The sequence below is a fragment of the Hevea brasiliensis genome, chromosome 5, assembly GCF_030052815.1.
Source record: "Hevea brasiliensis isolate MT/VB/25A 57/8 chromosome 5, ASM3005281v1, whole genome shotgun sequence".
Taxonomy (NCBI): Eukaryota; Viridiplantae; Streptophyta; class Magnoliopsida; order Malpighiales; family Euphorbiaceae; genus Hevea; species Hevea brasiliensis.
The window spans coordinates 109,856,434-109,880,119 of record NC_079497.1 but is presented as its reverse complement, the minus strand read 5'-3'; the positions used below and the strand labels follow the sequence as shown (position 1 = coordinate 109,880,119).

At 30.1% G+C, this 23,686-nt stretch overlaps 3 protein-coding genes across 3 annotated transcripts; all 3 read right to left on the bottom strand.

The window, feature by feature from the left end:
* Nucleotides 1-511: 511 nt before the first annotated feature.
* On the bottom strand, nt 512-4,033 carry LOC110638973 (B3 domain-containing protein At2g36080). Its single transcript, XM_021789720.2, has 3 exons — nt 3,029-4,033; nt 2,460-2,665; nt 512-1,809 (listed from the first exon to the last, which is right to left on the bottom strand). Exons 1-3 carry the CDS (start codon nt 3,828-3,830, stop codon nt 1,759-1,761), a joined length of 1,059 nt encoding a protein of 352 aa, XP_021645412.2. The 5' UTR covers nt 3,831-4,033; the 3' UTR covers nt 512-1,758.
* A 10,172-nt stretch (nt 4,034-14,205) lies between these two features.
* Nucleotides 14,206-16,201, bottom strand: LOC131179969 (uncharacterized). Its single transcript, XM_058147403.1, has 4 exons — nt 16,045-16,201; nt 14,790-14,869; nt 14,600-14,649; nt 14,206-14,505 (listed from the first exon to the last, which is right to left on the bottom strand). The coding sequence occupies exons 1-4, from the start codon at nt 16,186-16,188 to the stop codon at nt 14,369-14,371; spliced, it is 411 nt and encodes a 136-aa protein (XP_058003386.1). The 5' UTR covers nt 16,189-16,201; the 3' UTR covers nt 14,206-14,368.
* Nucleotides 16,202-16,240: 39 nt separating this feature from the next.
* Nucleotides 16,241-17,276, bottom strand: LOC131180157 (B3 domain-containing protein At5g06250-like). Its single transcript, XM_058147782.1, has one exon. The coding sequence runs from the start codon at nt 17,114-17,116 to the stop codon at nt 16,241-16,243; it is 876 nt and encodes a 291-aa protein (XP_058003765.1). The 5' UTR covers nt 17,117-17,276.
* Between the last annotated feature and the right edge of the window lie 6,410 nt (nt 17,277-23,686).

Here is a 23,686-nt window from a genome sequence, read left to right as displayed (position 1 = left end):
GGGACTAAGAAATTGATATGTTTCTTGTCCGCAGATAATACATATCTGTTCCTATTATGAGATGAAATGTTATTTTCAAGAACTAAGGGTATATTTCTGGGTGGTATTTTTGGTGATTAGTGGATACAGACATGCTCAGCTTTTAATGTTCTATTTAGATAGTTTTAATTCTTAGGGGATTGTAATATAGGTTATGTTTTCTTTGGCAGGTGCCAAAGGAAGGTAAATGTGAGGTTCACCCATGGCTGAAAAAGCAAAAAGCTTGATAAGAGGAAAAGCTAAGTGGGATAAAGAAATATACTCTCCTGGTGTTTCTATATGTTTACTGTACTTGGTCATGCATGGTTGAAATTATTCTTACAGGACAAATGCATTATACAGGACAAGTCCCTTCATTCCTTTGATTGGCCACTGCCTTTATGATAATGATAACAACACTCAACACATATTTAGGTCCCTCCTCCCACTCGCAGAGCACTAAACATTCGACACCTTCACAAGCAGAGGTCAATGGTATCTCCTGTCCCAATCTTTTTTAGCCCTGACAATCACTTGACACTGTTTCTGGTCATTCCCTCTCAGGTAATGCACATATCTCTGCTATTCTTTTGTTAATTTATTGATCAATTATATCAATCTTTTCACTTCATTTGCAAGTTGTGTTGAACATGTGGTCACAAGCGACAAGGCTGTGGTTCATGATGCTGTGCAAAGTGATCTGTTTTCTAAGCTTTGCTTTAATACTTTAAAAGCTATTTCTAATTGGTGGACTGCAATATTTGATACCTGATCTTTTCTCCCTTCTTTTATAAGCCCACAATAGTATGAGCATATATTTTGTTCTGAATTGACAATATGCACTTGCTGTACTCAGTTCTGTTACACAGATTGGATTTGTTGCTGATTAGGATGTTTGAAAAGACCTTGGAAATGGATCCGTAATCATTTATCAGATAGTGCTCTACTTGTCTGCAGCCTTCACATAAATTTTCTTTTCTGAGAAAATAAAAGCCTAAAGTGGTTAATTTATTTAAAGATGAATTCTAATTGGATTTGAACCTGCTTAACTGCCCAAAGCCCATAAAGTTGAAGCTGAAACCTGCCACTGAAAAATTTTGCTTTTTTCCTGACTTGCAATAACTTACAATTACATAAGAGAAACAATGTTGAAGCATCAAAAACAGCTTTGCCTTTGCTTGATGTTTGGATAAATTGACATGTAGAGTGAGAGAGAGAGAGAGCGAGAGAGAGAGGCAACTACATTACTTGGCTGCCATCCATGAATTGAAGGCCGGCCACCACCCTCCCGTCAATCCATCCATCCACCACCATACCACCCTCTTCCATTATGATTATGATACCTTATGAAAAATCTTCAGGCAGAATCTCAACAGTGTAAATAGATTCCTCCCTCAATTTCAATTCCCAACCCACCAAAAAATTTTCCCATTTGGCAATTTCCTTATGTCACCATTTGTTCCCACTACTCCTTTCTGTCTTCATTGGACCCCATCTCTCATCCCTTTGGCTTTTCCCCACTTCTAAAATTTTCTCCATTTTTTTTTTCCACTCCCCTCTTTTCTACCTGGCTTGAACTTTGCACCTGAAATTCAGGGATTCTTTTATATATATATATATATATAGAAAGAAATATTTTTCATAAAATCTTTTTCACCTTCCAAGTGGAGGAAGGGGTAGGGAAGGGAGATAGGGGAGTGTTCAATTAAGTCAAATCGAGGAACGTCACATCCACAGATCTTATCCTCGGTGATTTCTCGTCTGGTTGACATCTCTTGATAAAGTTATAGCCTGTTAAAATCACACTAATTTTTATGAATACCCAAAATAAAAAAAAATTAAAGAATTCATAATTATCATACTGTTCTAATTCATATAATGTGTCAGTGAATCTTGTTTACCATTAATTTTTATTTTTATATTGTTTGCTTCCTTATCCCAGCTATAATAATAATTCATTGATATATAAATTTTATATATTTATATTTTAAATTTATAATATATAAATTTAAATAAAAATTTTTCTTCAAAAAAATTAGATGTTAAGCATGCATCTAAGGACTCCACTAATCAAACCCATTAATTATTAATTATTTCTCTAACTATATAGTTCCTGAACCAATTATTCTTAAATTTTGAGATTGAAATTATTTTTATTAAATTATTATTTTGAATATAGTTTAAAATTTATTTGAAAAAATTATTTTAATATTTTTTAAAATATGATAAATTTAAAAATTTTTAATAAATGTTTTTAGAATAATATTTTTCTCAATATTAAGCTTCAAAATTAAGCTTAATGCGATTTCAACATATGCTAGGGTTTGTCTCATAATAAGAAACAGCTAAATCAAAACTATACATATATACAGAGTAGATAAGGAGCTTAAGACTTCTCTTTTAAGCATATTCATATGATATAAAAGCTACATGTAGCTTACCATGTGACCATGGCTGCTATTTGAAGAAGAAGAATAAGCTGAGTGAAAGCTGTAGAGTTGCTGTGGCGTTGGACCCTGGCTCGAAAAAGACGAACCATCTGGTCTGGATGGTTCCGATTCATCAAGTTGGAACTCCAAGTTCACTCCAAATAGCCTCAGCCTCTTTGAGTTCCCCAATGGTATTGTCTGGTTCTGCACACCAGACCCTGAAAACATATAATTTTAATATCCCTTAAAAATAAACACTTCTAATGAAGAAGATTAAGCTTTTAATTAACCCTTGATTTATCAAAAATGAGAAATGCAAATTAACAATGCGATTCATTTGAGAGATGGGATTTATAGAGAAAATGGATTTGATGAAGAAATAGGGCTGGTGCATCACGCGCTAAACAGTATGGTAATAGAGATTAAATGATAAAATACTGAAGACAAGCTCTGAAACTAAGCAGAATCCAACCACATTCCTCCAAACTAATTGGAAGGTGTTTCTCACGCACTTTAATGCTCGTATCCAATGTTCGAAATCCCATTTAAAAAATATTAAATAATTCAAAAAAAAATTATACCTGCATGGAGACCCTCAGGTTGATATGGGACACAAGCAGTAAGGTTAGCCCCATGGCCATGTTGATAAGGTTGGTGCCCAGATGAAGAAGAAGAATAATACAATCCCCTACTCCACACCCCACCACTGCTACCCTGCACCACCACTCCACTGCCGCTGTTATCCCCTCTCCTCCTCCACCCTATAAACAGCCTCTCACTATCCATACGGTGTCGTTCGAATAAAACGATGTCGCCTGCATCGAGTTGCTTCTCCTTCACATACCTGCTCCACCCTTTTGTAAATACATAGCTCTGGCTACTGCTCCAATAAGAATACCTGAACCTCCAGAACTTGCCTAATTCGTCCTCGAAACTCAGTAAAAGAACTTTATCAACCGAGTCACAGCCCAGAGGGAAATATTTCTCCGCATACTGTTTTGGTATTACTAAACGGTTTAGCTTCCCAACATCACTTGGTGTTAAGGGTTTCTCGAACATGGGTTCTTTTTCCAGTTCTTGGTGAACTTGTTGTTCATGTCGCTTGAGGGGTGGCTCTTCTTCAGGGTCTTGTTCTTCATCGTCCCCGTGGTTGAGATTGAAACTGAGACTGGGGTTATGGGGAGAGAACATGGGATGGGGGTGGTGATAGTGAGGGTAGAGGTGGGAAGGCCAAGAAGAATTGGGGTTTGAGATAGGGAGCTTGTGTGGTTTAGAGGAAGGAGCGTTTGGGTTTGGTTCCATGATGGACTGTCGGTGGTGGTGGTGTTGTTGAGCCCACCAGAGAGTTTCTGGAACGTCTGCAGAGAACTGGTTTATGGACATTATAAAGAGAGAGAGAGAGAGAGAGAGAGAGAGAGAGAGAGAGATTATATTTTGGAGTTATGATATATAGAGAGAAGGAGAGGAATGTGGATGATGTGGGGAAGGAGAAGAGAGGGTGATTGTGGGCTGGTAGAGGCGTGCTGATTATGGGTTTGATGTGGAAACTGTGGGAACTATTGATATAGCTTATAGCCGGATATGACAATGAGAGAGAGAGAGAGAGAGAGAGAGAGAGAGAGAGGCGTGGGATTGTGCATAAGTACAAAAGTACTTTAAGGTTTTGGGCGGACGAAAAAAAAAATTCAATCATTATTTTCATTGTAATTTCGTATTTATAACTTTTTTTTACCTTGTTTTTCTTCTTTTTCTGCTTTATTTTGTAATAAAAAGTTTTTGGTATTTATGGTTAAAATTTCTTGGACTAATGCGGAAAGAAAAATATATATTCTTCGACTAAGTGTATATGCACCGATATTTCCCTGTTGGTTTGAGAAATATGTAATATATATAAGAGTATTAAAAAATAACACTCTTAACACATAAATATTTAATTATTTTTATAAATAAATCATAGTCGTATTTAATTAATAATTCATCATGAAATTAAATTTGATTACTTTTATATATTTTAAAATCATATGATATAAATAAACAATTATAATAAGCAAAAGAATATAAAAGTATTATATAAGGCTTCATCTATTTTTGGAAAAATAATTTATATGTGAATATTTTTTGTGAAAAATATTTTTTAATATTAAAATATTTTTTATTATTTAGTTATAATATTAAATTACTGATATATATTTATATCATATATTTATAACTATTTTTATATTTTAATAAGATTATCAAAATATAAAAAATAAAAAATAATTTTTTTTTTTAAAAGATGAAGTCATTTTTTAATTTTTCTTTTGATCAAAAATTATTTTTTGTTTATCATTTTTTTAAATATCTCAAATACAAAAAATATTATAAAACAATTGGATCTTATGCATTTAAATTATTAACTTTATATAACGCTATATCGTAACTCATCATAAGTATATAAATATATAGCACTAAACTTTGACTTTTGTACCAATTAAAGAGTAAATATATCTTGCATTTAATTTTTTCTATCTATATATTTTAAGAATTAATAATTTTTATAATGAAAATAATTAAATTATCACTCACTATTTAGCTTACAAATTATTATTTAGTCCATTGAATAAAAAAGAAATTGACCTTTTAACTTTTATTTCCACTCATTATCCTTCAAATACATGAGTGAGTTAACTCACTCATTGGTACATTACAATAACTCTCACATATTAACACTTACTAACTTAAAATAACTCACATATTTTAATATTTGATTAATCTTATTTCTATATTCAAATTATATTAAGTTTACTCTTCAATTTATCTTTCAATAATAACTTTAAATATTCATTCTTTTATGTGAATTTGATAAATTCAAGAATATTAAACCTGAAGTGAATTTAGTTCATAATATGAAAATTCTTTCTATAATGGTAAAATATAGAATTGAAATCATAATTGAAGCAAAGTTTAAAATAAAAAAAAAAAAAAAAAAAAAAAAGACAGCCTGAAAATCACAGGTGAATTATAATAATATTTTGGGGGTGACTAAGAAACAAACACCCCATGTTACTACATTGGCAAGCAAATCAAATGGTGGGTCCAACCCACTGACTTGTTATTGATAACCTGTGTTCCCATCCAACGGCTGGCCTTGCACTTTGTTTTTGCAGATCTTTGTTGATTGAGCACATGAAATTAAACTTCCCTTTCAATAATTTCTACAGCAAGTACATGTACATATTGGGTATCTTAATTTGGTTAATTTCGTACGAGATAAAATGGAAGAGAGAACCTAAACATACCCATTTAGGTTAAAACCTTGGCAAAAAAAAAAAATAAATAAAATAACAAAGAGTTGTGCAAAAAAATAGCTCTTCGAGTGTGATGATCATTACTCCATAGGCATAAGATTGATTTAATAGTTTCATTGTTTATAATTTAATATAATCTAAGAAAGAAATCTACTACCGAACCTAAAATGAGTCTCAAGGTGTTGAGAGCATGTACAACTCAAGTCGATCAATGTCCTCATTTACAGTAGAAACAAATTTATTCTCATGCTAATGTGAGAGATCTAACTCAATTTGAAAACCTTCAACACTAAAGGTTTTTCATCAAGTTATCATGTTTGGTGGTGACAAGGAGTGGTCCTTGAGATAGTGAATTTGGAGGAGAGAAATGAGAAATGAGAAATGAGAATAGTATATTAGGTCACGTGCATGACAGCATTATTGATGAGTAGCCATTCCTAGGAGGGAGAAAGGGAGAGAGGGATAGGAAAGGGATTGGGATAGGGTGGGGAAAGAAATATGGGTCTCAGAAAAAAAAAATTCCACAGATCGCTTCCCTTTCCAATGAGAGCAGAGAGATGAGATAAGATTTGTCCAATTGGGATTTGGGAGAGACGACTTTTTTTTTTTTTTTGGTGGCAATCGTGTTTGAATCTTCTCCTCACACTTACATCTCTCTCTTTTATTAATCATACAAATACCACAAAATCATCACTCCTTTCTGAGTATGATTAAAAATTGAGTAGTTGGGATGTAGTTAGAGACAAAACCCACCTCAATTTCCAGGTAGATTCAGACACCCTTTTGATCCCTACAAAGTGGACTAGTGGTTAATTTAAGTACGTGTTGGGGACACATAATAGAGAGGTTGTTGCCTTGTGTTTTATACTTTGTCTAACACAAACAAGATGCTTCTGTCATCTCATTCATTGGCTACACCTACACATTTTTCTATTTTTATGTAATTCTGTACTTATCAACTAGTTCCTTCTCTCCTCTCCCCTCCTCCCCCCTCCCCCCCTCTCTATATTTATATATTATAATATTTGAAAAAAAAATAATTAATAATAAAATATCAGGTAATGATGATAAATTAGGATTGACGAGAGCGGAATATTGTGTGTAATTTAGTAAAAGCTGTTTGGGCCAAGAAGAGGAATCCTTGACCATGGGGGAAGGAATCTGCAATGTAATCTGTGGAGGGTTTCTGCATTAATTATGAAAAAATCTCTCATAGTTTATTACAGAGAGTGGGAAGATGACAGAGGCCCATCTGATATTTAAGGAAAGTGGTGACTGATGATGAGGTGCTTTTGTAACAAAAACAAAATTAAAAATTTTCCACATCTGGGACTCTGACTTCTTCATTTCCCAAGCATAACCCCACCTGGTATGTGTAACACTTTTAAATAATCTCTTTCACTATTTTTAATCACTTTGATTTAATTTAAACTATAATTTAATAGTTAATTTACACATAAATAATAATTAAGGAATCTATTCTTAATACACTTTTATTTCGAATTTGAATTTATCTTTATAAATAATATAAATATAATGATTTTTTTTTTAATTTTTATATTAAATTCTCATCCAGAAATGATTCCAACTAATCTAACTCAATTAATTAGAGCAGAACAGATGATATTTTCCAATTAACACACTTTTAATTCTAGCAAACAGAATACAGTAAGCTGACACTTATTCAGAATCAGAATTAGAAGAGTAATTCATTTCATTTTCTGTTGAATCAGATTTTTTAACTGAAATGGCCATCTAAAATGGAGAGTGATGGAAAGAGATGCTGCCTCAGATGCTATAGTTCAATGAAGCAATATAAATAATTAGGCAAAGGCCAAGAACAATGTACCATAATCTATAGGGCGATACGTATCTATTTATATATGCAAGTAACCCAAATAATTAGTTTTATTTATTTATTGTTAAGGGTATTTTTAAAATAATTTTATATATTAAAATATTTTTTTTTTTTTGCAGACGTTTATTTTCACAAATTTAATAAGAGATAATTAGGGAATATTCTTATTAAATTTGAGAGAGGGAACAAGTGTTGTGTAAGGGGAATTGAAGATGGCAGAGCAATTGTTTTTAGTTGAGTTTATTTATAAAAATGAATATATTCTATATAAAATCAGAATGAGTCCACACTGGGATTTGAATGATTGAATTTACCGGGTGGCTAGGTACGGCTGAATCTGATGATTTCTTTGTGTTTCTTCTTGGAACTGGCAAGGAATGCCTCTCATCAGAAGATTTCATTTTCAAGCATATATTATCTTTCTATTTCCATTTCTTCCCTTATTAATTCATTTTCAAGCATATATGGTAAAATTTTTTTATTAAATATATAATTATATTTTGAGTAATAATAAATGAAGTTTAAACAAAAATTTCAAAGATGACATAACTTAAATTACCCGTTATGAAAATGGGAAGCTTAGCTTAAGTACAACCTCTATCAAACTCAAAATTGGAAAATTTTTTAACCACTTTATCACTAGTATTAGGCCAAAGTCCTCAAACATTGTTTAGAAACATGTCACCACAAGCGTTCAAGTGGGGACCCTGGCCAGACCTTATTATTATAATGTGAGAATTTGCATGTCTACACATGGTCCATTCATTAAGATACTGTTAACAAATAATATAGTGGCGCCGGTATCTTAGACTAACGTTGGTGGGTCTAAATTATCATCAACTTTTCTTTTATTTGCATTACTCTTATTTATATACCCACGTGATTAATTAGTTTTCAGGAGATTTGTAAATTAGATAGCGATTTGAGTCAAAAAAACAATCTTGGAAAATGTCAAACTTGATTAAAAATTTCAATCTCAATCCATTAATATCATATAAAAAAAAAATCAAAGGTAATTTAATTGATTTTTTTTTCATTTTTAAGATATAAAAAATAAAAAAGTCTTAAGTTTGAATCTCACCAACTATCTATTCTAAAATAATTCACTTTTATATAATGAGAAGAAAGATAACTATCTCTCATTCATTATGTAATATATTAATAATTACCGGATCTATTAAACTTGTATTGAATTTTATCTATATATATATTTTAGACTAAGACTATGAAAGAGACAATGATTTGTCCGCAAAAATTGTTAGTTGACATCATTGGTGACGCAACGTAGCATGTGGTTTGAAGAAGCATTTGTGGGTGGCAATGTAAGCATATAATTTTGAGGGGTTGATTTTATTGAATTCCTTGGAAATGTGGAATTTTGATTGGCTTCTTCAACTTTATATGCTAATTCATTTCAAAAGTTAGCCACTTTCCATGAATTATGGACAGATTTCCTTTTCATCTCTTTCCCCATTATTTCTTACTAATAAATTTTAGTTTAGTAATATTAATTTTATAACAAGATTTCAAAATAAATTTCAATTATTTAAAAAATTATAAAATCTTAAATTTTATATTTAAATTATATTTAAAAATATCCTGCACCATTCCATATTGTTGCTCTATATACAAGTATATGGACTGACTTTTTACCTGCCAATTCAGGGGAAAAAATATAAAAAAATAAGAAAAAAACACAATGTCCCAGGGCGTGTCTGTCTATCAGAATCAACATCTCATTCTCAGTCACAGGCTTAGGATTTTTGTATCAGTATCATGACATTGGAGAGTGACTTAAAATATTCAAGGGAAGCCTTGTGAACTATATAGAAGAAGAGGCCACGTCTCTTCCTTTTCTGTCTGCGTTGGCCTGCCTGGAAATGGTTTATGAAATCAATATTGCCCATCCATCAGAAGGCATGCGTGGGCTCTAATCAGGAGGGAGGTTAGAGGGGCCCACCAGATAAAAGGTTCAAAAAAAGTGGGCCCACTGATCGATGACCCCAAACCAACCACCACCTATCTTTTCTTCTTTCTCTTTTGGTGGTCTCCTCTTCTTGTTACTGTTGATAGCATGCTTCCCCATTACCTTGTGCATCAAAGGGAACAAAGAGCAGGTGGTGAATGATGCAATTGGGTTTTTGACACGTGGCATTTGTGGTGTAGGTCTGTGATGTCTAGTGTAGGGTAGTGGTGGACTGGACTGGTGATGGTGGTAGGTTGTGGGACTATGCAAGGCTCTCACCAGGAAGAGGCCTACTAGTATGGTCCCTTGAACCCACCACCCCAAACGCTAAGAATTTGACCCCTTGTCCTTAGTAGCATGACAAACAATTGCCCTTTGCCTACTTGCAAGTTGCAATATACAGTATCAAATTCAAAAAATTTCTCACCCTTTAACTAACCAAACCAAAATTCTAAGGCTTTGGTTGGTTTAAATGGCCTACTTTTTTTTTAAAATTCACTTCTTAAAAAAGTAATTTACTCCTTAGAAAGTGAAAACATTAAGAGTTTAGGATCTTTTTACTTGTGGAAAACTTGAATAGTTTTCTAGAAAAAAATATTAAGAAAATTGAAAAATAGAGTTTTACGTTCACATGTAACAATTTTTCAAATAAATAATTAAAAAAATTAATTTTTTAAAATTTAACTAAAATTAAAAAAATGGTTTAATTTTATTTTCCACTATTTTTCTTAACAACAAAAATTATATATTTTCTAGAAAATTTACTTCCTATTCCCTAGGAAGTGAAGAAACTATATAAGGTATATTTATTTGTGGAAAATAAGAGTAGTTTTTTGAAAAATTTTAAAAAAAATTAAAAAAACAAAATGTTTAAAGAAATAAAAAATCATTTTTTTAAAATTTTATCAAAATGTGAAAAAAAAGAAGTTTAAAGTTATTTTCTATTATTTTTTTTTATAACGAAAAATTATATTTTTAAGAAAACTTACTTTTCAGGAAGTTAAAAAAACTAAGAGCTTAATTTTCCAAAAAGTTAAAGATAATGATTAACAGGAAACTTAAAGTTTCTGAGTCTACTTACCTCTAACAAAACAGTCTAAGCTTTAATTTTGCACAACTATACTTTGATAAGCTCTATCACTCAAAAGATGCATTAAAATTCAATTAAATGTGAATTTTTTTTTTTAAATAATCTTGAAGAAGAAGAGTCTTGGAAGTCCCAACTCTCAGTTCTCAAGCAAGTCCTCTGTCTCAAGCCGACTGGTAAGCATACAGGCCTCGGACGATTCTGAACTTTCCATGCCTTTTTAGTACAGCAAAGTCCAATCAACATGGAAAAACCACCGTCCTATTTCTTTAGTCCAGCCAACACTTCAAGCCTAATAGGCAAGTTGGATGGTGAATATTTATGATATTACGAATTGGGTACACAATTATTTTTTAATTTAAATTTTTAATTATTTATATTTATATTTTTTTAAGTTAATAATATAATAATTTAGAGCTTTTGTGAATCTACTTTCTTTGCTAGCCTCTCTTAATTGTGGCTCGTTTCTAAAATCTTTACTGCCCAAAAGAGTAATTAATGAGAGGTCGATTATCATGTGGAAATTAGAATTTGTATTCATATTGATTAAGACATAAGTTAGATGCTAATGGATGTGGGGTGTTTGGAAGTCAAATTGCAAGTGTCCACAAAACCTGCATTTTCAAAGTGACATGAGAATTGAGAGTTGAGACCACACCCACTCCCCCAATTTTCCAAGTTTGAATGGTGGACTGAACTGTCTCATTCCTGGCCTAACTTTGAACAAAAAACAAATCTTAAAAGTGGACACACTTGTCTCTGCCTTTGCCTTCATTTTAACATTGAATTCATAACTTGTACAATAATTCCATTTTTCAATCTTTCTACTTTCAATATTTTCTTATTAACCCTCCATTCTTGCAATCATTTATTAATAATAATAGATTTTTTTTCATTTAAATTTAGTGTATTATAAATTCAAAATAAAATATATATGATGAGATTTATCTATTAAATAAGTGAGTTTCATCTAAGGATAAATTCATTATATAATTTTAAAAGAGTAAACTTATGTATTTTATTTTAATGGATCATGACTGTAATGGGCTGATAATGAACAGTGGGATAAGTCTTCTAATTTTAATACGGTTAATAATGAAAATGTAATATAGACTCATAGAAATTTTAATAAATTACTGTATATTCATCACTAACGCTACATATTTACGTCTTAAATTTATAATTGACCAAATATATGCAAGACCTTTCCATTAATGATGAAAAGCTATTTGATATATATATATTCAACGAATTGCATGAGATAATAATTTAAAATTTTAATTGAGTGGTCAATTTTACAAAACCCCAGTGTCCTCCTCCTCATGCTAATCTGTCTCTATACTCTTCCCTAATAATTCAGCAATTATTTTGATTAGCTTGTAGAGTCAACATTTTAATTATTAGGTCTGCTTATATTATCATTCAAAATTTTATTAAACAGTAATATCTTGAATATATTAATTAGAGACTATTGAAAATTATTTTTAAATTAAATAATTAAATAATTTGTTTACAATAATACTTTTTTTTTTATATTAAAAGTCTGAAAGGAAACTTTTCAAATAAATATGTTCAATATAAATATCCGCTTCTTTCTAATAAGTCTAAACAAGTATTTATCTTAATAAATTAGTTTATAAACTTTAAAAATAGGTTAATATGTTTATTTATAAAAAAATTTTAATTTATAAGTTTAGTTTATAAGTTAAAAAAATAAGTTATGAGACTCAATTTTTTTTATTTTGATGCTTATAAGTTAATTTAATTAAATATTTTACTATATTATCCTTATTTAATTTTTAAAATTTTATGATAAATCTTATTTAATATAATTTCTAGTCATTTTAATAATAAATGTTCTTATAAGTTATTTTTTACTAAATACATTAATTATTTATTAATTACTTATAAGTGTCTTAATCAAATATATAACTGTTTAAAATTTTAAATGCTTATAAATACAAAATAAACTTATAAATACTAGGTACTTATAAGTTAGTTTTCATAACTTAAGCCAAACACCATCTAAGTATAGCTAATGAAATTAAAAAAAAAATCTAGATTTTTAGAATTAAGAGATTCTTTTTGTAAATGAATAGACACATATTTTATGTTTATTTTTCTAATTTAAAAAAATAGAAAATTTAAATAATGTAATATCACATAATAGAAAATATAATTTTATATTATCAATGCAAAACTAGCAATAAATAAGTATATTAAACGGCTTTTAACTAGGGAAATGTTGCAATAGTTAGAAAAGCTGAAAAATTAAACAAAATTTATTGCTTTAACTATATTAATCACATTCTCTTAATTCATGTGAAAATAGAAGTTTATCTTTGTAGAATAAATGAAGTATTGTTTTTGGCAATTTTTTTTTAAATTAAAAAAAAATATTTTACTTATTAAAATTTTAAATATAAAAATAAAAAAATTTAATTGAATTTAATTTTTATAAAATTTTAATTTCCAAATGAGAGTTAATATTTTTTTTTTATTAGATAGTTTGCTGGCATTAGAGCAAGATTATTTGATTTTTGGAGTGAGTTTCTTAATATTACTTGGAGATGAAAATTTAATTTGTAAATTGATTAAAAATATATTTAATTTCAGTCTTGATTTTATTTTTGTCAACATTTGCAAGAACGACTTGGGTGAATTTTCAAGATTGGATATGCGGAGCTATAATTCAATTTTCTTGAATCCATTGAAGCCTTTTTAATCAACTAAATGGAGGGCAGAGAGCCCTACATCATGTTTAGTCCAGTGAAATTGCTCCATGCAAAATGAGAATTCCACGTGTCAATATCCCACTTCACTTTTCTTCAATTCAATGAAACCTCTTTAATTGAAGATTATATATATATATATATATATATATATAAAGTAGGAAGTTGAACTTCTCTCTTGAACTTTGTTTATCCTAGTAAATCATTCACAATTCCAAACCTACAAAAGAAATGAAACCTAAATTTAATTCATGTAATTGCAATTAGAGGTGATATTCAATTAACCGAATCAAACTGAATTAAATTTTCAACTAACTAAATTATTAACATACTCTAAAAATATTAATCGAACATAATCGAAATTGAGAGAAAATAAAAATTAATCGAAATAAAAAATATTTGGTCGGTTATCGGTTATAACTGAATTAATCATATATATATTATTAATTATTTAATAAAATATTAATAAAAATATATTTGTATTCTTTTTTATTTAAAAAAATAATAAATAAAATTTAATATTAATGAGATAATAATTATAAATTAAATAATATTATAAAATCATAAAAATAATAATTATAAATAATAAAATATTAATAAAATTATAAATAATATATTAATTAATTAAAATTCGATTATTTCAGTCAGTTCGATTATCAAATTAAAGGTAACTGAATCGATAATCGAAAATAATAAATTTTTGTTATTACTAACCAAAAATCGAACTGAATCGAATTTACTATTACCAAAATAATTAAATTTCATTGGTTCGATTCGATTTGATTATTTAATTATAACGAAATAATATACTCCTAATTGCAATCCCCGTCTCCAAATATAATATTGAAATATATTAACGTAAATTTGGTGTGAATAAAAAATAAACGACGGAGAAAAAATTTTTATATAATCAAGTATTTTGACTAATTTGAAATCAAGGATTTAGTTGTTGGTGTTGCATTATAGTGTCTCCATGGGTTGACATAAAGACTTAGGAATAAGTGAGGGCCAAATCCTGGTAGTACTCAGAAAGCCATTGAGCAATGATCATGATCTCTCTTTTCCTCACTTCTTGAAGCCATGTTGGATCTTCACTAGTTGCAAATCTCAAGTCTACATGATGAGCTCCTGTTCCACATATTATACAAAAATTTAAATTAATTAATTATTTGATCTTATTTTATTTAACTTAATTTCTGATTTCAAGATTTCATCCACTAACCTTCTTCTGCTACTATGGCAACTATGCTCTTGGATATATCACTCAGGACCCTGCAATATAATACCCATCAAGCAACAAAAGTGAGAAAAGATTGCATTTTCCATATTTAGCCATTAAAAGTAAAATTAGCAAGAGAGAGAGAGAGAGAGAGAGAGAGAGAGAGAGAGAGAGAGAAAGAGAGAGAACATACCCTCCACCACTCCAAGGGTCTCTTAACCCATTAAAGAATATGATATTACTTCCAAACCTTCTCAACACCCTCTTAATATTCTGTCCAAAACAGTCAAGAATTCAAATTCAAAGAGTATTAATTGATTTAGCATGCAAAGGTATATGAAGAAGGGCAAATCTAACATAAGTTTAATCTCATATAAAAATTAAATTTACAATAAATAAAACAAAATTAACTAAAATATATATAGTGAATACATAATTTTAGACATAAATATTTAATTAATAATTATAAAAATCAATTTTATATGAATTTGAGCTTATAAGAATTATATCCTATGAAGTAGACTCGGTCAAAGGTTAATTTAGTTATTGAATCATATTGGGATCACTCTAGTTAAACTCTGAATGATTCTGATTAACGATTTCGGGCCTTAAACTAGGATTAGGGAGGCTAGTTAAGGGCCCTTCTCTCCTTGAACCGAGCTCGAAATCGATTGATTCAAAAACTTATTTTCTTTATTTTATTTTTAATTTTATATAGATATATTTTAATTTTTTACATAAGAAACTAAATTATTTAATTTATAAATTATATCTAAAAATTTAGTATATTGTAATAATATCTAAAGCTGAACAGGAATCATTTTGAATAGGAACTGTTTTGAATCAGAACCTTTTCAAATAAAGCCATTTTCAAACTAAAATCAATTGAATCGTAAAGGTGATCCAACGATTCTAGTCTGCAGCCAATCTTCTAGAAAGAGTAAAAGGATAAATTTTAAAAGTTGTTTGTAAACTTTAAAAGTTGTAATAAAAATATTTCTAAACTTAAAAATGTAATATAAAATTATCTTAACTTTAAAACTTTATACAATAAAATTTCCTAACCTTCAATAATCGATTTATAAGTAATATGTTAATATGGATAATTTAGAGTGATAATAATATGGACAATTACTATTATTTTTCTACTATAAATTTCTTCTATCGGCTGTTATATATTAAATATTTCATGATTGATCTATAAAAAAAAAGTTATAGTCGATTTTACTATTATCATACAAATGAAGGAGAATTGTTTATGTCATCGTCATTTTAAATTGTTTAAAACTGACTATTAAAAGTTAAAAATATTTTACTATGCAAAATTTTAAAATCTAAGAAGTTTTATACAAATTTTTAAATATAGGAATAATTTTGTTATAATCTCTAATGCCACACTATTGAAATTTATGGGTAGAATTAATAATGGGAATAGAAGAAATACCCACATGGCCACCAAACTCGATGGGAATCCAGTCGGGTCGAGGCTCAATATCAAAGTAAGATTTGCAAAAAGTGGCCCTATCATTGTAGTCCCACTCGGAAGCTGGAAATATGCTTTCCTCATCGCTGCCTCCTGTTGGAAGTATCATCTCTGTGCATCCCTACAAAACCAATGTTTCCAAGAAAAACAGAGTGGTTGAATCATTTTATCCATATAACTAGGCTAATGTAATCCATTGTTTTCCCTTTTTTTTTTTCTAATAAATAATTTATACCTGCATGGAGACCCTCAGGTTGATGTGGGACACAAGCAGTGAGGTTAGCCCCATGGCCATGTTGATAAGGTTGGTGCCCAGATGAAGAAGAAGAAGAATACAATCCCCTACTCCACACCCCACCACTGCTACCCTGCACCACCACTCCACTGCCGCTGTTATCCCCTCTCCTCCTCCACCCTATAAACAGCCTCTCACTATCCATACGGTGTCGTTCGAATAAAACGATGTCGCCTGCATCGAGTTGCTTCTCCTTCACATACCTGCTCCACCCTTTTGTAAATACATAGCTCTGGCTACTGCTCCAATAAGAATACCTGAACCTCCAGAACTTGCCTAATTCGTCCTCGAAACTCAGTAACAGAACTTTATCAACCGAGTCACCGCCCAGAGGGAAATATTTCTCCGCATACTGTTTTGGTATTACTAAACGGTTTAGCTTCCCAACATCACTTGGTGTTAAGGGTTTCTCGAACATGGGTTCTTTTTCCAGTTCTTGGTGAACTTGTTGTTCTTGTCGCTTGAGGGGTGGCTCTTCTTCAGGGTCTTGTTCTTCATCGTCCCCGTGGTTGAGATTGAAACTGAGACTGGGGTTATGGGGAGAGAACATGGGATGGGGGTGGTGATAGTGAGGGTAGAGGTGGGAAGGCCAAGAAGAATTGGGGTTTGAGATAGGGAGCTTGTGTGGTTTAGAGGAAGGAGCGTTTGGGTTTGGTTCCATGATGGACTGTCGGTGGTGGTGGTGTTGTTGAGCCCACCAGAGAGTTTCTGGAACGTCTGCAGAGAACTGGTTTATGGACATTATAAAGAGAGAGAGAGAGAGAGAGAGAGAGAGAGATTATATTTTGGAGTTATGATATATAGAGAGAAGGAGAGGAATGTGGATGATGTGGGGAAGGAGAAGAGAGGGTGATTGTGGGCTGGTAGAGGCGTGCTGATTGTGGGTTTGATGTGGAAACTGTGGGAACTATTGATATAGCTTATAGCCGGATATGACAATGAGAGAGAGAGAGAGAGAGAGAGAGAGAGAGAGAGAGAGGCGTGGGATTGTGCATAAGTACAAAAGTACTTTAAGGTTTTGGGCGGATGAAAAAAAAAATTCAATCATTATTTTCATTGTAATTTCGTATTTATAACTTTTTTTTACCTTATTTTTCTTCTTTTTCTGCTTTATTTTGTAATAAAAAGTTTTTGGTATTCATGGTTAAAATTTCTTGGACTAATGCGGAAAGAAAAATATATATTCTTCGACTAAGTGTATATGCACCGATATTTCCCTGTTGGATTGAGAAGTATATAATATATATAAGAGTATTAAAAAATAATACTCTTAACACATAAAAATTTAATTATTTTTATAAATAAATCATGTCGTATTTACTGAATAATTCATCATGAAATTAAATTTGATTACTTCTATATATTTTAAAATCATATGATATAAAAAAACAATTATAATAAGCAAAAGAATATAAAAGTATTAAGGCTCCATCTATTTTTGGAAAAATAATTTATAAGTAAATATTTTTCGTGAAAAATATTTTTTAATATTAAAATATTTTTTATTATTTAGTTATAATATTAAATCACTGAAACTATTTTTATATTTTAATAAGATTATCAAAGTATAAAAAATAAAAAATATTTTTTTTTAAAAAGATGAAGTCATTTTCTTTAATAATGATTTAATTTTTCTTTTGATTAAAAATTATTTTTTGTTAATCATTTTTTTAAATATCCCAAATACAAAAAATATCATAAAATAATTGGATCTTATGCATTTAAATTATTAACTCTATATCGTAACTCATAATAAGTATATAAATATATAGCACTAAACTTTGCCCTTTCTACCAATTAAAGAGTAAATATATCTTGCATTCGAGTTTTCCTATCTATATATTTTAAGAATTAATAATTTTTATAATGAAAATAATTACATTATCACTCACTATTTAACTTACAAACTATTATTTAGTCCATTGAATAAAAAAGAAATTGACCTTTTAACTCACTCATTGGTACACAACAATGACTCTCACATATTAACACTTACTAACTTAAAATAACTCACATATTTTAATATTTGATTAATCTTATTTCTATATTCAAATTATATTAAGTTTACTCTTCAATTTATCTTTCAATAATAACTTTAAATATTCATTCTTTTATGTGAATTTGATAAATTCAAGAATATTAAACCCGAAGTGAATTTAGTTCATAATATGAAAATTCTTTCTATAATGGTAAAATATAGAATTGCAATCATAATTGAAGCAAAGTTAAAAAAAAAAAAAAAAAAAAGGACAGCCTGAAAATCACAGGTGAATTATAATAATATTTTGGGGGTGACTAAGAAACAAACACCCCATGTTACTACATTGGCAAGCAAATCAAATGGTGGGTCCAACCCACTGACTTGTTATTGATAACCTGTGTTCCCATCCAACGGCTGGCCTTGCAATTTGTTTTTGCAGATCTTTGTTGATTGAGCACATGAAATTAAACTTCCCTTTCAATAATTTCTACAGCAAGTACATGTACATATTGGGTATCTTAATTTGGTTAATTTCGTACGAGATAAAATGGAAGAGAGAACCTAAACATACCCATTTAGGTTAAAACCTTAGCAAAAAAAAAAAAATAATTAACAAAGAGTTGTGCAAAAAAATAGCTCTTCGAGTGTGATGATCATTACTCCATAGCCATAAGATTGATTTAATAGTTTCATTATTTATAATTTAATATAATCTAAGAAAGAAATCTACTACCGAACCTAAAATGAGTCTCAAGGTGTTGAGAGCATGTACAACTCAAGTCGATCAATGTCCTCATTTACAGTAGAAACAAATTTATTCTCATGCTAATGTGAGAGATCTAACTCAATTTGAAAACCTTCAACACTAAAGGTTTTTCATCAAGTTATCATGTTTGGTGGTGACAAGGAGTGGTCCTTGAGATAGTGAATTTGGAGGAGAGAAATGAGAAATGAGAATAGTATATTAGGTCACGTGCATGACAGCATTATTGATGAGTAGCCATTCCTAGGAGGGAGAAAGGGAGAGAGGGATAGGAAAGGGATTGGGGTAGGGTGGGGAAAGAAATATGGGTCTCAGAAAAAAAAAATTCCACAGATCGCTTCCCTTTCCAATGAGAGCAGAGAGATGAGATAAGATTTGTCCAATTGGGATTTGGGAGAGACGACTTCTTTTTTTTTTTTGGTGGCAATCGTGTTTGAATCTTCTCCTCACACTTACATCTCTCTCTTTTATTAATCATACAAATACCACAAAATCATCACTCCTTTCTGAGTATGATTAAAAATTGAGTAGTTGGGATGTAGTTAGAGACAAAACCCACCTCAATTTCCAGGTAGATTCAGACACCCTTTTGATCCCTACAAAGTGGACTAGTGGTTAATTTAAGTACGTGTTGGGGACACATAATAGAGAGGTTGTTGCCTTGTGTTTTATACTTTGTCTAACACAAACAAGATGCTTCTGTCATCTCATTCATTGGCTACACCTACACATTTTTCTATTTTTATGTAATTCTGTACTTATCAACTAGTTCCTTCTCTCCTCTCCCCTCCTCCCCCCTCCCCCCCTCTCTATATTTATATATTATAATATTTGAAAAAAAAATAATTAATAATAAAATATCAGGTAATGATGATAAATTAGGATTGACGAGAGCGGAATATTGTGTGTAATTTAGTAAAAGCTGTTTGGGCCAAGAAGAGGAATCCTTGACCATGGGGGAAGGAATCTGCAATGTAATCTGTGGAGGGTTTCTGCATTAATTATGAAAAAATCTCTCATAGTTTATTACAGAGAGTGGGAAGATGACAGAGGCCAATCTGATATTTAAGGAAAGTGGTGACTGATGATAAGGTGCTTTTGTAACAAAAACAATATTAAAAATTTTCCACATATGGGACTCTGACTTCTTCATTTCCCAAGCATAACCCCACCTGGTATGCGTAAGACTTTTAAATAATCTCTTTCACTATTTTTAATCACTTTGATTTAATTTAAACTATAATTTAATAGTTAATTTACACATAAATAATAATTAAGGAATCTATTCTTAATACACTTTTATTTCGAATTTGAATTTATCTTTATAAATAATATAAATATAATGATTTTTTTTTTAATTTTTATATTAAATTCTCATCCAGAAATGATTCCAACTAATCTAACTCAATTAATTAGAGCAGAACAGATGATATTTTCCAATTAACACACTTTTAATTCTAGCAAACAGAATACAGTAAGCTGACACTTATTCAGAATCAGAATTAGAAGAGTAATTCATTTCATTTTCTGTTGAATCAGATTTTTTAACTGAAATGGCCATCTAAAATGGAGAGTGATGGAAAGAGATGCTGCCTCAGATGCTATAGTTCAATGAAGCAATATAAATAATTAGGCAAAGGCCAAGAACAATGTACCATAATCTATAGGGCGATACGTATCTATTTATATATGCAAGTAACCCAAATAATTAGTTTTATTTATTTATTGTTAAGGGTATTTTTAAAATAATTTTATATATTAAAATAAATTTTTTTTTTTTTGCAGACGTTTATTTTCACAAATTTAATAAGAGATAATTAGGGAATATTCTTATTAAATTTGAGAGAGGGAACAAGTGTTGTGTAAGGGGAATTGAAGATGGCAGAGCAATTGTTTTTAGTTGAGTTTATTTATAAAAATGAATATATTCTATATATAATCAGAATGAGTCCACACTGGGATTTGAATGATTGAATTTACCGGGTGGCTAGGTACGGCTGAATCTGATGATTTCTTTGTGTTTCTTCTTGGAACTGGCAAGGAATGCCTCTCATCAGAAGATTTCATTTTCAAGCATATGTTATCTTTCCATTTCCATTTCTTCCCTTTTTAATTAATTTTCTTTTTCTTTTAAATATATTTCCTTTCGTCTCTTGATTTTGTGTTCATCGTGAAGAACCTAGAATATCCAGAGACATAAGATATAAATTTTGTTGGATTATATAATTATTATCAGAAATTCAAAATATAAAATTTATTTATTAAATATATAAATTTTATATATTTATGTTTTAAATTTTTTTCATATATGATTTAATCGTATCTTTAAGCAGCAATGACAGTATTAATTAAAATTAAAAGAAGCAAAATTCTCATACTATGATATAATAATAGGTATTATTACACATCAAGGGTCGTCATTAATTTTTTATTTAAATTTATTTTATTATAAATTTAAAATATAAAATATATGGTAAAATTTTTTTATTAAATATATAGTTATATTTTGAGTAATAATAAATGAAGTTTAAACAAAAATTTCAAAGATGACATAACTTAAATTACCCGTCATGAAAATGGGAAGCTTAGCTTAAGTACAACCTCTATCAAACTCAAAATTGGAAAATTTTTTAACCACTTTATCACTAGTATTAGGCCAAAGTCCTCAAACTTTGTTTAGAAACATGTCACCACAAGCATTCAAGTGGGGACCCTGGCCAGACCTTATTATTATAATGTGAGAATTTGCATGTCTAGACATGGTCCATTCATTAAGATACTGTTAACAAAAAATATAGTGGCGCCGGTATCTTAGACTAACGTTGGTGGGTCTAAATTATCATCAACTTTTCTTTTATTTGCATTACTCTTATTTATATACCCACATGATTAATTAGTTTTCAGGAGATTTGTAAATTAGATAGCGATTTGAGTCAAAAAAACAATCTTGGAAAATGTCAAACTTGATTAAAAATTTCAATCTCAATCCATTAATATCATATAAAAAAAAAATCAAAGGTAATTTAATTGATTTTTTTTTTTATTTTTAAGATATAAAAAATAAAAAAGTCTTAAGTTTGAATCTCACCAACTATCTATTCTAAAATAATTCACTTTTATATAATGAGAATAAAGATAACTATCTCTCATTCATTATGTAATATATTAATAATTACCGGATCTATTAAACTTGTATTGAATTTTATCTATATATATATTTTAGACTAAGACTATGAAAGAGACAATGATTTGTCCGCAAAAATTGTTAGTTGACATCATTGGTGACGCAACGTAGCATGTGGTTTGAAGAAGCATTTGTGGGTGGCAATGTAAGCATATAATTTTGAGGGGTTGATTTTATTGAATTCCTTGGAAATGTGGAATTTTGATTGGCTTCTTCAACTTTATATGCTAATTCATTTCAAAAGTTAGCCACTTTCCATGAATTATGGACAGATTTCCTTTTCATCTCTTTCCCCATTATTTCTTACTAATAAATTTTAGTTTAGTAATATTAATTTTATAACAAGATTTCAAAATAAATTTCAATTATTTAAAAAATTATAAAATCTTAAATTTTATATTTAAATTATATTTAAAAATATCCTGCACCATTCCATATTGTTGCTCTATATACAAGTATATGGACTGACTTTTTACCTGCCAATTCAGGGGAAAAAATATAAAAAAATAAGAAAAAAACACAATGTCCCAGGGCGTGTCTGTCTATCAGAATCAACATCTCATTCTCAGTCACAGGCTTAGGATTTTTGTATCAGTATCATGACATTGGAGAGTGACTTAAAATATTCAAGGGAAGCCTTGTGAACTATATAGAAGAAGAGGCCACGTCTCTTCCTTTTCTGTCTGCGTTGGCCTGCCTGGAAATGGTTTATGAAATCAATATTGCCCATCCATCAGAAGGCATGCGTGGGCTCTAATCAGGAGGGAGGTTAGAGGGGCCCACCAGATAAAAGGTTCAAAAAAAGTGGGCCCACATGGTCGATGACCCCAAACCAACCACCACCTATCTTTTCTTCTTTCTCTTTTGGTGGTCTCCTCTTCTTGTTACTGTTGATAGCATGCTTCCCCATTACCTTGTGCATCAAAGGGAACAAAGAGCAGGTGGTGAATGATGCAATTGGGTTTTTGACACGTGGCATTTGTGGTGTAGGTCTGTGATGTCTAGTGTAGGGTAGTGGCGGACTGGACTGGTGATGGTGGTAGGTTGTGGGACTATGCATGGCTCTCACCAGGAAGAGGCCTACTAGTATGGTCCCTTGAACCCACCACCCCAAACGCTAAGAATTTGCCCCTTGTCCTTAGTAGCATGACAAACAATTGCCCTTTGCCTACTTGCAAGTTGCAATATACAGTATCAAATTCAAAAAATTTCTCACCCTTTAACTAACCAAAATTCTAAGGCTTTGGCTGGTTTAAATGGCCTACTTTTTTTTTAAAATTCACTTCTTAAAAAGTAATTTACTCCTTAGAAAGTGAAAACATTAAGAGTTTAGGATCTTTTTACTTGTGGAAAACTTGAATAGTTTTCTAGAAAAAAATGTTAA